Source organism: Carassius auratus, chromosome 42, assembly GCF_003368295.1.
Source record: "Carassius auratus strain Wakin chromosome 42, ASM336829v1, whole genome shotgun sequence".
In the NCBI taxonomy this organism is placed as follows: Eukaryota; Metazoa; Chordata; class Actinopteri; order Cypriniformes; family Cyprinidae; genus Carassius; species Carassius auratus.
Genome location: NC_039284.1, coordinates 4,876,993 through 4,890,989, shown reverse-complemented (window position 1 = coordinate 4,890,989; position 13,997 = coordinate 4,876,993). Strand labels below are relative to the sequence as shown.

Genomic DNA, 13,997 nt, shown 5'->3' with positions numbered 1-13,997 from the left:
TTCAGAGCTAAGACATCTAGTCCCAACAGAAGACAACACTATGCATCACAATGATTGTAGAATTGCTTTCAATCTCTTTTTTAGAAGACAAAATCATTATTGTTTTCTCATCCGTTTCTTTGGCCGCTGAGGGAAAGGGGATTTGCCTATGAGAGAATCTGGTGAATGGGAAGTGTAACTTCCTTCTGAACCTCCAGGAGATGGAGGGATGCCAGCCTCACTCATGGTGGACATGGGGCCCTCCTCAAAGACGTCGCTGCCCAGAACCATAGACAGTAAAAGAAATGGACACAGCGACCCCATTGGAACTCAATTGAAACAAATGAAGCCCAGTTTTAGCGTTTTTTAGCACTTCCGTTTCTGACGCACAGACTCAAACGAAGCTTGACGACGTCAGCAACCTGTCTGACAGATGTAAATCTTCTAGTAGCTGTGCGTGAAAACTGCCATCGTTAATCTTGCAGAGACGGCGAGCTTGAGCGGGGAGTTCTTTGTCGTGAGTGAGTAGGAGTAAGTATTCTGATTAATTATTTTGTATAGTATTTTAAAATGTAACGCCAGTACGCCATATTAAGTTAATTGCCTGCGAGCTTCTCCACCTGTCTGTACGGTAATGCGACAGAGAGCCGAGTGGTTATGACGCAATCGTTAGCCTATTTTTTACAAAAACTGTTTCTACGGGGCCATAATGTAACATAGAAGGTAATGGAGCCCTTTATACATTGTCGTGTATCTTTAGAAATAAATAATGGACAAACAGAGTCTTTAAACGCCTCAGATGTAAAGTTATTCGCTGTCAAAGTGACGCCAAAATGAATGGGAGTCAATGGGAATGCTAACGCAAGTGAAGTTCTGCTAAAAGATGGCAGCCCCCACCCGACTTCAACTTCCGGTCGAGTTCCTTGCCCCTTGCCCAGAACCCCATGAGCCGATACCTGGCCCTCCTCACTGTCCTGAGGTTCCATCTTCACCTGGGCTAAATGCCACAAAGAAGAGCTATTCTCTGCCGCTCCTATTGAAGACAAAATACAAATAATAATATGGATTATTAAAAATAGACGCTGTATTACACTTTTGTTTGAGCAAAATATCACAGTGGAGCCTGTTAAACCTACATGTTTGCTGTTGTATTTAGCTCATCAGCCCTTTTATATCAGAGCAGAGAGCACCTATGCATGTCTGCCAGATTGGGAAGATGAACTAAAACGCGAGGCAGCAAATGCATCAATTTAAGAGAAAAGCTGACTGAGGGATTTCAACTTTTGACATCCAGGCAGCTCCAAGCATAGGTTAAGTGTATCCAAGATAACACTAATGTGGAATAAATACAAAACGTTTTTGGGATAAATAAACAGGGAGCACATATAACTGACGTTTATGCTTAATTAAAAAAGAGAAGCAGAAATTGTGATCACAAATAAATTACAATGTATTATGCAGACCTAGAATGGACTACTTGCATTTTTATTTTAGGATTGATTATATTTTATTTTATCAAAACTAATACTAACTAATTAAAATAAAATAAAAAATCTAAAGCAAGTGTTAAAGACAATTAAGTATTTTGAAATAAAATGAGAGTTAAACACTGATTCTTATTCAATCTATTGCATTTATTCACTCATGAGAGCAGAGTAATTTCCCAGGGTTTTTATTTATTTTATTTTTTTTTGCATTAGACCTAATGCACAGATCCAGTATAACGTTCACTAAAATTGTTTGCATTCACTTAAGACTCGGGGTGGCACGGTTCGCTGAAAAAAAATGAACCGTTCACCACACACAACTTAACTTAAATCTGACAAATCATCTGCAATTTGGTTTGCTATAAATAACACGATGTAAAATAAGTGAAGCTGGCAATGGCATTGCATTGGACATGTCTCACCTGCAGTATGTAGCTGTGGTAATCTATAATGAGGGTTTGCCAGAAGCGCTGGAGTGCTAGGACGCTGCCAATGCCCACCTCATGGAATACCTGTTCCTACCTGTTGGAATGGCTGTCGAGGAGCTTTACTATCCAGTGGAAGCAGATCATCAGGTACAGTGGGTGTGGCAGGCCGGGGAGGTAGAGCATCCCCATTCTCGGGTTTCAAGGCACCCTGGGCATCTGATAATGTGGACAGGGGTTGCTGGCCTTGCTGAGCAGCAGCATTGAGACCCAGGAGACGACGAGAATGCTGGCTCAGCTGCACAGTGTGTATCGTGAGACTACAGGGCTCAGAGGGGATATCCAGCATGGTGGTAGAATGTGGACGCTGTGCAGAAGGTTGGTGCAAGGGAGGGTCTTGCATCTCCACATGGCAGAACTCGCGCTGCAGGACGTCAAAAGAACAGCGGCCCGAGGCAGCCGAAGCCACTGGGAGCTCACCCCAATAACGCATCATCTTCACACAGTGCTGTCACTCAGTGCTTCTTTGACAATGGTACAATCTGACAACCACAATTAACATTAGTCAGGTTGATATACAAATCCATATCACTCATATCGCCTAATGCATATGTAATGGTTATGAATGGTTACCGCAAATACCAAAATATAGTTTTTACACTTTTTTTTTGCATTGTGATATTTAAAACTATCCCCCACCCACACACTTCTACAAGTACTGCCTGTTCACTGATTAAAAATGTAAAAATAACAAAATAAATATATTACTGGAATGACGGACAAATCTAATGAAATCAATGAGAAAACCAATTACAAACTTAAAATATGTTTAATTTTGACTTAATGATTTAGTGTTTTTAAAGACTTCATTCTTAAATTTTACATTCACACTTCACAACATCATATGCCATGCAATGTCCATTGTTTAATGTGGCACATATAAAACATAATCACCATCATAATCATCTTAACAAATCGCATAGATGACCATAAAGGCGAAAAAATAAAATTAAAATTAAACAATATGTATAATTTTGACAAAACGAAGAATGAACGCGAATGAACGACGACCAATGTGAGGTACAACACTAAAATGTATCCGTGCAGAATGTAAATAGTTCCTAGACAATAGAGATAAGACATAACTTTAAAATGTCAAAACCATTATATATTGCAAATAATTACTATACATCAATATTAAATTATTTTGATACATTTCTGGTTATTAACTAAATAAGATCAATCTATATCACAAATTCTAGATTACAGGATCGGAATCATTAAAAAGTTACACCAAGTACACCATATCGTGTATGAACACATGATGGAGTCTGAAAGCAGCGGACAAATAGAAAATAATCACACAGAAATGGAAACAGAGAGTAGCTCGCGCCCTGAGAACGGTCAAACCGGTGACACTAAACAAGACTTATCCAGCATTAATGAAAACACAGATGCTCCTTTTAAGAAACCGGATATTTTTGTAGCTCCATCTCTCCCTGCGAAGAAATCAGGAGGGTTAAACTCAAGCAAGAAACTCACAGAGGAATTAAGCAGCAGCATATCAGAGAATAAAGGCACGGATAGTAAACACCAGCAACTATCTGCAAACCCCACAGACAGTCAAACAGAGCCGTGCGATCATACATCCGAGAAATCAGAGGTACAGAAGGTCCAGCCGAAACCGAAAGACATCCGACCTAAGATCCCTGCCAAACTACCCCCGGCGGGTAATTTCCCCCCGCTCCCCTACACCGAGCCCCCGTGGGGATCTGTTCCTGACATTCGTTACTCGTTTGAGCTGCTGAAAAACGGGTCGATCTTAGACACGGTCCCTCTGACCCAGAGTAGTTACTTTGTGGTGGGTCGGTTGCCGGTGTGTGATGTGTCTCTGGAGCACCCGTCCATCTCCCGCTATCACGCTGTGGTGCAGTACCGGGGCAGAGCTGGGCAGGACGGGGTCGTAGGAGAGGAGAAGGGCTTCTATGCCTATGATCTGGGCAGCACTCATGGGACTTTTGTGAATAAGAACAAAATACCGCCTAAAACTTACATAAGGCTACGAGTGGGGCACGTTCTGAAGTTTGGAGGAAGCACGAGACTCTTTATTTTGCAGGTATGTATTTATTAAGAGTAGCACATAAAATACATATGCCACCATGTCAATACCTGATAGAAAAGCCTGAAGCAGGGTATTACTAAGTATTAGTGCAATATCACAGTATTCAATATCACATTCATTGTCATTAACACGTGTTACAGCCATGATACCACAGTTGATCCAGTTAGTACAATATAATCTCTAACTTCGCAATAGCCACTGCTGTCTGCTTTTTACACTGGTAATGTCTGGTACTTACACTAAATAAATACAATAATAATAATAAATACCTGGGGTTATGTTAGTTTTCTTCTAAAAGAGACTAAAAATAATCATATCTAACATTGTTTAATGCTTTTCTGTAGGATAGGTTACCAGATGTGTTGTTGTTGTTTTGGCTTTACAATAGTAACAATAGCTGTAGTAACTATTGTATTTCACCATGAAACTGTGTTTACCAATTCAAAGTAACCAACAATTATTTTCACTCAGAAGTTGCTAGTAAATTTCAAAATTAATTACAAGGAAAAACATTACAATTACATATTGAATTAAACATGAGAAAAGATGAAAAACTGAAAATAATAATAAAATAAAATAAAAATAAATAAATAAACATTCTACAGAAATATTTGTTTCATTTACCACTTAGAAAAATCAGTTTTACAGTTTAGTCTAACAGTTGATAAATAATTAAGAATCTATGTTATCTATTGATTGTCTGACCCTTATAAAATACAATTATATATATATATATATAGGCAATTTATTAGTACTTATATATATATATATATATAGGCAATTTATTAGTACTTATACACAGGTTAATGCCATATTCTGCTTGACCATATTTTAGACCCCTTAATCCTCATACCTAAACTTAACAACCCCCTTACAAACTGTTAATAAGCGTATTATGAGTTTAATTAAGCCCAAAACATAGTTAATAGTTACTTAATAGTGAGAATCGGTCCCGATTTCTCTCATGCTCCTTATTATTATTATTATTATAGCTTGAGCTAGCTTTGATTATACTAGATTCCCTCTTTCAGGGTCCAGAGTTTGACGAAGAAGCAGAATCTGAACTGACGGTGACAGAGCTCAGAGAGCGTGCTAGAAAACAGAGAGAAGAGCTGGAGAAGAGGATGATGGGTGACGGCTCAGACGAGGAGGAAGAGAAAGAGGACAGCGAAGCCAGTGCTTCAAGGGGAAGCTCCTCAGAAGATACCGGCTGCTCTTGGGGAATGGGTAACAAAGAAAACAGATGATCCTCAGTCCATAATAACAACCTCATTTTTAGTGAACTCACACTTTGTCCTTTTTTTTTTTTTAGCTGAAGAGGCAGTGCCAGAAGAGGACGAGAATGAGGAGAATCCGTTTGCCACAGAATTTCAGGAGGATCAGGAAGCAGCTTACTTAAAAGATCCTAAAAAGGCATTACAGGGCTTTTATGACAGAGAAGGTAAAATAACTTGATTCAAATCATGAGATCTTGATTTCTTTGCCACATACAACCATAAAATCATAATTGTTTATTTTCCTTTCAGGAGAAGAACTAGAGTTTGAGTATGAAGAAAAAGGCCATGGTACCTGGCTCTGCAGAATCAAGTAAGCACCTAATCTCTGTTTGTAGCCAAACCTTGTCAAAATTGTTTTTGTAGCAATTTAACACCAGCCACAAAAATTGCAATGATTGGTGGCAAATTTATCTATGGAAATACACATAATGGTGGCTATGCATTTGTGAATGTTACTTCTGGGAAAAGGACACAGGTGATTTTGGTGACATTTATGTAGAAATTGAGGTTTGAAAATTGAAAATGTAATTTGTTTAGAAAATGTTGTGATTTCTGTGTCTTTTAGGTTGCCGGTGGATGATTCTGTGGGCAGACAGCTGGTGGCTGAAGTGACCCACACAGGGAAAAAGAAAGAAGCGGCCGTCCAGTGCTGTTTAGAGGCCTGCCGCATCCTGGAGGCCCGCGGTCTTCTGAGACAGGAGGCAGGTAGGTACCTTACCAGAAGACTTCAGTGACATTTATGACTGAGCTCATACTCATGGATAAACCTTTTTAACAATTGTCATGTTAACGTTTGTTTGTTTACCATATAAAATGTTCAAAAAATGAAAAAAAATGTTTATGTATTTTGGTTGACATTTGTGTAAAACTGTGTCTCTTTAATGATATTTTTTTGCTGACAGGTCAATAAAACTTCTATTCATTATTCATGAAGTATTCATTCTTCTTCTTTTTCTTTTGCCAAGCATTTATTGTCCACTTGCAAGCATTCTGTTTGTGTCTCTTTGAAGTGTCCCGCAAACGCAAGAAGAAGAACTGGGAAGATGAAGATTTTTATGACAGTGATGATGACACGTTCCTTGACCGGACAGGAGCGGTGGAGAAGAAGCGGACTGAACGCATGAAGAAGGCTGGAAAGATTCGGGAGCGTCCTGAAACATATGAATCACTGGTATTGACCCTGCATCATATTTCCTTTGTGATTATCCATGCCCCTGTGTGTGCTGTACCTGGTTATTGATGTAATATGTATTCTTTCTTAGCTAGCCAAACTGGCTAAGGTGGAAAAAGAGCTGGCTGACACTGAGAAAAGGCTCAGTTCTTCTGGGAAAGGTAAAGTGGTGGAAGTCTGTGTCCTTTTTCATGTTTTCCTCCATGTTTCATCGTGTGTAAGGTTACACTTCCTGTTTGTTGTCCTCCTTCAGGAGTCTTCAGTTCTTCCACAGAGGACCCTCTGGATGCTTTCATGAGCGCCGTACGGAGCGAGGCCGCGCTGGATGGGGTGGAGAGAAAGAAGCTACATTTACATGTGGCCGAGTTGAAGAAGGAAGGTCAGAGACTGCGCAAGCTAGCAGACCTGGCCAAACCCACCCAGCTGCCCTCATTACAGGCCAGCAGGTGAGCTCAGTGTCCCTATCTGATCCGCTGTATTATAAGACTGTAAGAAAAACACTACATAGCCCCTTTCACACTGCGATTCCGGAAAATACACAGGTAATGTTTGTGCCGGCAGTTGTACCCGGGTCGCTAGAGTTTGCCCCTTTCACATTGCCAGTTATTAGCCAGAATATGTGCGTGCGTTCACACACAACCCGTAAAGGTCCCGTAAAGACACGTAACATCAGGGTGTGACGTGTAATATACGAGTCGAAAACGCTAGGAACGTTAACCTTTATTTAAGCTGGCGAACGATCTCAGCTTCAGCGTGGACAGTGGGGAGCTAACTGATCTCTGCTTCATTACAGTTTGCACATATTTTTTTCGCCGTGAATGTTGGTCTTCCTTCAAAACACCTGGTAAAAAAGTTGTGCGATAACGTTTCATCACTACAACACACTCCTTATGGCATTAGTCCTGGGTTTTGTTCACACAGCGCTCGTTCCGGGACTGAACCCGGCAATGTTACTAGGTCCCAGACCCAGGATCAATCCTGGAATCAATCCCGGGACGTGTTTGCGTTCAGACAGAACACACAACTGAGCCTGGTTTCTCCCAAGGTTTTTGTTCTCCATTCTGTCACCGATGGAGTTTCGGTTCCTTGCCGCTGTCGCCTCTGGCTTGCTTAGTTGGGGTCACTTCATCTACAGCGATATCATTGACTTGATTGCAAATAAATGCACATACACTATTTAAACTGAACAGAGATGACATACACTGTTTTCCTAATGAATGTTGTTCAGTTGCTTTGACGCAATGTATTTAGTTTAAAGCTCTAAATAAATAAAGGTGAATTGACCTGACTTGACACAGAAGGCGACCCAGAAGTGTTCCACCAATTTTCCGGGTCCAAAGTGCAGTGTGGAAGGAGCTCATGTCTCCTGTTCATTCCACTGTTGAAAAGTGAAGCCAAAATGTTCTAAGATCTTCAAATGGGCCATAAATTGTTAATAATTGTTTATGAAATATCACACTTTTTTTACTATGTTTTAGTTTAACCAGCAAACCTCTGAAGCGCAGCACTTTGTTTTTCAGTAAATGAAAGGAATTGTTCAAATTTCATTTGATTTGAATTAAATTGGTAAAGTTGTATGTATTAATTGGATTACCACAATAAAACAAAATCCAGAAAATTTTAAAAAGACAACGCCAGGGTCATCTCATAAGTCACTGATTTTAATAAATTCTTCAATGGTTAAAGTTTTATAAATTCATCTGATTGCCTAATGTTGATTGTTAGAGCGTAATTAAACCAGAAACAGAATCCAGGAAAATTTAATCCTGAATTTAAAAACACAGAATTTGGGCCTAATTTTGTATGTAATGTTTTTGTTTGTTTGCTTTAAACACAAATCTAGTAGTCAGGACACCGAGAAACCAAAGAAGATATCTCTGCCTTTGTTTGGAGCAATGAAAGGAGGCAGTAAGTTCAAACTGAAGACTGGAACTATAGGAGTGAGTCTTTTTACATTTCTATAGGAATAATATATAGATCATTCTTAGGCTCTGTAAGAGTTACATATGACTCTCTCTCTCTCTCTCTCTCTCTCTCACCCAAATGAGTAGACTTTACCCCAAAAGCGAACCAATTTGCCTCCTGAGCTCTTCAACATGAAAGAAATGCCCCCTGGTGGTGAGGAAGAGAAAGAAGAAGAAGAGGAGGAGGAGGAGGAGGAGGAGGAGGAAAAAAACAAGAAACCAGAGGATGCGCTCACAGATGGTGATATGGAAGTTGTTCAGTGTGTAGAGCCGACCAGCTCAGAACACTCCGGTGCAGACAGAGCTGAAACTCAGGGCCCTAATGGTTAGACATTTACAAAAATAACTACACACAGCCCTTACAAGGTTTTGTTAGGAATTTACTAATTACTTGTAATACATAGTGTAATTATATTTCTGACCACAAGAAGGCAGTGTTGTGCCTCACAGAGTCTAATATTAGCCTGTAATCAGAGCTAGATATTGTCTAAAATATTTCTGTGTGTTTAGCCAAAGTAGTCCTCGAGGACCAGCCTGCCAAGATAGCTGCATCTCGTGAAAAACAGAAAGACAAGTCTCCCCATCTTCAAGACAAAGGTGCCTCTCCTCCAAAAGGTAGAATCAGATATTTTGTGTATGGTTTCACGTATTGTAATTTCTTTGAAAGGTGAAGTGTGAAAGGTTCTTCCGTTTGTCTATTGATTGTTGTTGCAGTTGGTGCTTTCTATCTTTACCTTTAAGTGGATAATGGCTGTGACAAATGTCTGATGCACACGGTTTTTAATTTTGATTCATATCCCAACAGAAGAATTTGACAGCAGTGTCTCAAATGTCCAGAGTCCAAAGACAAATACGAAGAAGAAAGTTATTGGCCCAAGCAGGGTAAATATTGTAATAATAAATAATGATTATCCACATAAAATATGGCTAAGATTGACAAAAGTGCCCACACTGGCCCCAAAATATATTTTAAATGAAGTTAACTTAAAAGCATGCTTTTCAAATGAAACATTATATGCAACCACTGTATGAATCTAAACATGTACAATTTGTTTGTAAATGACAGTAAAGTTCAAGAATTAGTTTCCATGTGCCCTGATATTAATACATATCTACCCTTATTTCTAGCCTCCTGTGACCATGTCTAAGCAGTACCCAGAAGATGATCCCGACTACTGCGTTTGGGTTCCTCCGTCGGGTAAATAGCTGCCTCTCTTCACCCCTGATGATTGTGATATAATATAATAAGTCCTTCCTGTATTTTTTTACAAAACCCTAAACACCTACTTACAGTAGTCTTTGTGTAGTTAGAAATATGCATCAGGAATCAAACATTCTTGACACTGCACCATTAAATCTCAGTCTGCAGGCTTTCGCTGAATGAGTGTTAGCTTCTGATCTTAGGACACTTCAAGCACAGTTCTGACATTTCTGGAGATTAGAGAAGTTGCATCATTGGAAAACACATTAATTCCAGGCCAAGGAATTTATCTTAAAGTCAGGAGGTTATTATCCGATAAGGTTCTTTGGTTCTTAGAATAAAAAAGAGGGAGATCCAGTCTCTGCCAGAATCCATTTTTGTTGATCTGGTGCTTAAGTTGTAATCATGTTAAGCGAACCTAAAGCAAAAACAAATGGCCCTTATTAATACACTGTATTAGCCATATGGATATCTTTGACTTTATCAAAATATATAAAGACTTAATGTTGGCCTGAAGTATATTTCATTTGCAGAGGTACATAATGTGTTCTTTAATCTGCTTTGAAAGATTTTTTGTTCAATAGTCTGGGGTCAGTATGATGTATTTATTCATTTATGAAAGAAATGTACTTTATATGTCCTAAAATGTATCACAGATTCCACAAAAATATTAAGCAACACTGTTTTGTTAAGAAGAAATATATCTTGAGCACCAAATCAGCATATTAGAATGATTTCTAATGGATCATGTGACACTGAAGACTGGAATAATTCATATTTTCCATCACAGGAATACATTACTTTTTAATATATCTAAAAAATAAAAGTGAAATTGCAATATTTTACTATCACACTTTTGCCATATACTGTATTTGACTGAATAAATGCAGTCTTGGTGACCCCAAACTTTTGAATAATAGCATATTTAAGGGACTTCCAGATTATTAGAGACTTTTGAAACTTTTTAATGATTGCCTATATGTACAGTATATAAATATCTATGCATAAAAATTTACATTTCCCCCAATTACTTTGGAAAAGGTCCCTGATGCATACAAATAAAGGATTATCCTGTGTTAATTTGCTTTACATTTTCTCTTTGACTTATGGAAGTCAAATAAATGCTTTGTAATTGCCATTTCATGCTGTCATAAACCAGAAATGTTTAACGGGTGAAACAAAGAGATCATTTTATCCTGTGTGTCTGTTGTGAACAGGTCAGACCGGTGATGGTCGAACACATCTGAATGATAAGTATGGATACTGAACAGAGAAAGAAAAGACCATCCTCACTGGATCAGGAATGGAATCAGTTCAAACGTTCATCTTAGCCCTTGGGAGTGGCCAGATATATCATTTTTTTCCATCTTTGTGCCAAAACAGTGAACTTTTCGACAGATGTAAGCTCATGATAAGATGTTTCTAGCACTGTTCTGAAAACTGTTTGGTCCCGTGACTGATTTTCATTTCCCTTTGCCCTGTTTTCTTTAAAATACATCCATTTTCCACACCTGGTCTGAGACCAAGGATAGTTTTGGAGTGGAGGAGGCTGAAGGTTGGGGAAAAGATCATTCTGTTTTCAGGGTTGGTTTCCTGGGCAAACAATGTTTTGGAGTTTCTGGTTATTTAATTCAGTCGTGTCAGTCCTCTTATGTTTCAGCACTTCTGTTGTTGACCTATCTCTACGCACAGCTTGCTGTTCTAGGATCATTTCAACAAGCTTAGGCGAGCTCATTGACCACTGCGCGGTTCTGGGTCACTCTCTGAACACCGGCGGACTCCCTCTTCAGTTTGGCTGAGTGGCCGCGCTGCGTATGGCGAGAGCTCCTGTTGGATGCGGTTCTGTTGACTGCTAATGATGCCTCCTCAGAGAGAGATGGCTTTACCAGCCATCTGGACACTTGCTTGGCATTCTAGGATCGGGAACAAGCTGTTAATGAATTCGTCTGTGTGTGTGTGTGTGTGTGTGTGTGTGTTTGCAAGAAAGGGAGTGATAGTGAGCTCTGTGTACATTATTAATCTGTGTGTTCACTTCTCTTGATGTTAATGAAGACTGACTCAGTGTTGGTGAAGTGTGAGCTTTTGTGTGTGTTGGTGTCTCTGAGGATTGATCAGGCCCCCCACATTCACTACTCTGTGTATCCAAACCTTTTAGTGCTTTTGAATTCTCCATTGTTTGGAGAGCATGTTTAGTCGTATACAAAATGTGTTTTTTGTTATATTTTGTCAATTAAAAATGTACAATGTGTCTCACCAACATGGAGTCTTGGGTTTTGGGATCTTATAGCCGTATAAAGCCTATTTTATCATATTTGATGATGCACAAATATCTATGGCCTCTAAATTATAGTCTATATGCCTTTTGTCAAATTGTTGATTGCCTTTTACTATAATTCTAAAAATGTTCCTCTTCAGGTCGTGGTATATGGTCCTTTTTTTTTAATGAAGTCAATTTATAATATTAAATACAATATTAATAAACACTTGCTTAAATTAGCTGTTATCACATTTGTTCATTATCTATGATCTTTTAAAGGAGTGTATAAAAATAAAGGTTAAGGTAACCATAGAATAAACCAATTAATTTGTGTAAAAACAAATACGAAACGTGATTACAACAATACTGTTAAAGCTTTCTGGAGGGTGTAGAGCAGAAATACAATGTTTTTTAAGCATTTCTGATGCTTGTTCTGTACTAAATAAATAAATAAATACTATATGTATATATCCATCCATATATAGCCATCTTTAAAAACTGGCTAAAAACACATATTCCTTCTTTATTTGACCCTCTAACTCTTGCACTTTCTATTCAAATTCTATTATATAAAAATCCCCCTTTAAGACTTGCACTCTCATTTACTAACCGCTTGTTTACTTAAAAACTTCTCAAACCTTTTAATATTGTATTTATCTGTTTGTTTGTTTTTATTATTATACAATTAACAGAAGCAAAGAAAAAAAAGGCCTCTAACACTAACTTGTACTATTCTTTTTATATTCTATTTTCTTTCTATTTATTTTATAATTAAAAGAAAACTTGCTAAGCTAACTGAGACTTGTTATAGCACTTACATATTATTGCTCTCTTGTGTGTGTGTGTGTGTGCGTGCTCTTGTTTTTGTGACATATCAGGACACAACTCTGTATAATGACATGGGTATGACACATGTATTACAAGGAGAGGGTGACTTATGAGGACATGTCCCATGACCAATGTCCCCATTTTTCAAAACGCTTATAAATCATACAGAATTAGTTTTTTTGAGAAAGTAAAAATGCACACAGTTACCTGTGAGGGTTAGGGTTAGGTTTAGGGTTGGTGTAGGGCCATAGAATATACAGTTTGTACAGTGTAAACAAAATGCAATGTATTTAATTCCCCTAAGCTGTGCTGTTTACAGCATATATTTATATATAAGCATGTTTATCACACTATATTTAAGGATGTCTTTTTAAGTTTATCCCTGACCTGTGCACTGCCTCACTCCATAAACCTTGAAGGCAAGGTTTTTGTGAGAGACAGAGTTTCAGTGTGTTCAGTCTATGTAACATGCCAGTTGTCCAGCTGGCGAAATGATTGTTTAAATGTAATGTTTAAAACTAAGAATTGTTATACTGAATGAGGTTCACAAATGCTTTTTGCAATACAACTGCTTTAGACCCCCTTTAGATGGGTTTTTATAAATGTGCTATTTGCAATTAACTATACTCATTGCACAGTCTAAACTGAGTGTGTACACACTGCTTATCCTACAGGAAACTGGATTTGAAAGGCATCTGATTAAACCATATTATTCTAGAGTATCGTCTAATCAGGCTGCACACACCCATCTTGATGTCTTCATTCCTGGCTTACTTTCTTCGGCCCCTCATCAGAGCTAGGCACTGACGTCACTCGACGGTTCCCTGTACACACATACACAGCTGATTGCTCTGTTTGGGATCTGGCTCAGAGAGGCCTGTGGAATCAGCCCACGCTGGAATGAGAACGCTCCTTCAGGGTGGATATGAACCTGCAATGTTGGCAGACAAGCACATACAGTAAAAAATAACACAACCTTCACACAAACTCTTAATTACATGAAGAAACAACTCTCACAAAAGTGGCTTTTGTAATCGGTAAAATGAGACACGAACATTTAGATGCCACTTGCTTACGCAAGAATAATAACTTTAAAATAAACTATTATATTATTAGCAAATATATTTATAGCACTTTTTGTAATTAACAACAGTAATATATTGATATATAACAGTAACTCTTATTTCCTTAACTATTTCCCAAAATATTTATTATTTATATAGCAATTTTGTTTGTCATTTTGGTCAGTCATTAAGCTCTTAATAATTTAAATGTAAAAATGAAAG

The 13,997-nt window shown here is 38.3% G+C and overlaps 1 protein-coding gene, 1 long non-coding RNA gene and 1 pseudogene across 3 annotated transcripts; 1 reads left to right on the top strand and 2 right to left on the bottom strand.

Annotated features, from left to right (window-relative positions):
- Nucleotides 1–1,967: 1,967 nt before the first annotated feature.
- On the bottom strand, nt 1,968–2,396 carry LOC113060280 (STAGA complex 65 subunit gamma pseudogene; annotated as a pseudogene).
- Nucleotides 2,397–3,177: 781 nt separating this feature from the next.
- On the top strand, nt 3,178–11,883 carry LOC113060458 (kanadaptin-like). Of its 2 annotated transcripts, none has more exons than XM_026229386.1 (14): nt 3,178–4,007; nt 5,045–5,240; nt 5,326–5,454; nt 5,540–5,600; nt 5,856–5,995; nt 6,301–6,461; nt 6,553–6,622; nt 6,715–6,907; nt 8,308–8,401; nt 8,513–8,750; nt 8,936–9,040; nt 9,231–9,307; nt 9,554–9,623; nt 10,844–11,883. In XM_026229386.1, the coding sequence occupies exons 1-14, from the start codon at nt 3,213–3,215 to the stop codon at nt 10,891–10,893; spliced, it is 2,379 nt and encodes a 792-aa protein (XP_026085171.1). In that variant the 5' UTR covers nt 3,178–3,212; the 3' UTR covers nt 10,894–11,883. The 2 variants fall into 2 exon arrangements, with proteins under 2 accessions (XP_026085171.1, XP_026085170.1); XM_026229385.1 differs by having other exon boundaries at nt 8,305–8,401.
- LOC113060459 (uncharacterized) lies at nt 10,999–13,938 on the bottom strand. Its single transcript, XR_003278255.1, has 2 exons — nt 13,457–13,938; nt 10,999–11,539 (listed from the first exon to the last, which is right to left on the bottom strand). It is a non-coding gene; the product is annotated as an uncharacterized LOC113060459 (long non-coding RNA).
- Between the last annotated feature and the right edge of the window lie 59 nt (nt 13,939–13,997).

Excerpts from the sequence above, each read along its gene's own strand:
- LOC113060458 (XM_026229385.1), top strand. The coding sequence starts at position 3,213 with ATGATGGAGTCTGAAAGCAGCGGACAAATAGAAAATAATCACACAGAA. Across the intron at positions 5,455-5,539 it reads GGGCTTTTATGACAGAGAAG|GAGAAGAACTAGAGTTTGAG; the intron begins GTAAAATAACTT and ends TTTTCCTTTCAG. Across the intron at positions 5,996-6,300 it reads TCTTCTGAGACAGGAGGCAG|TGTCCCGCAAACGCAAGAAG; the intron begins GTAGGTACCTTA and ends GTCTCTTTGAAG.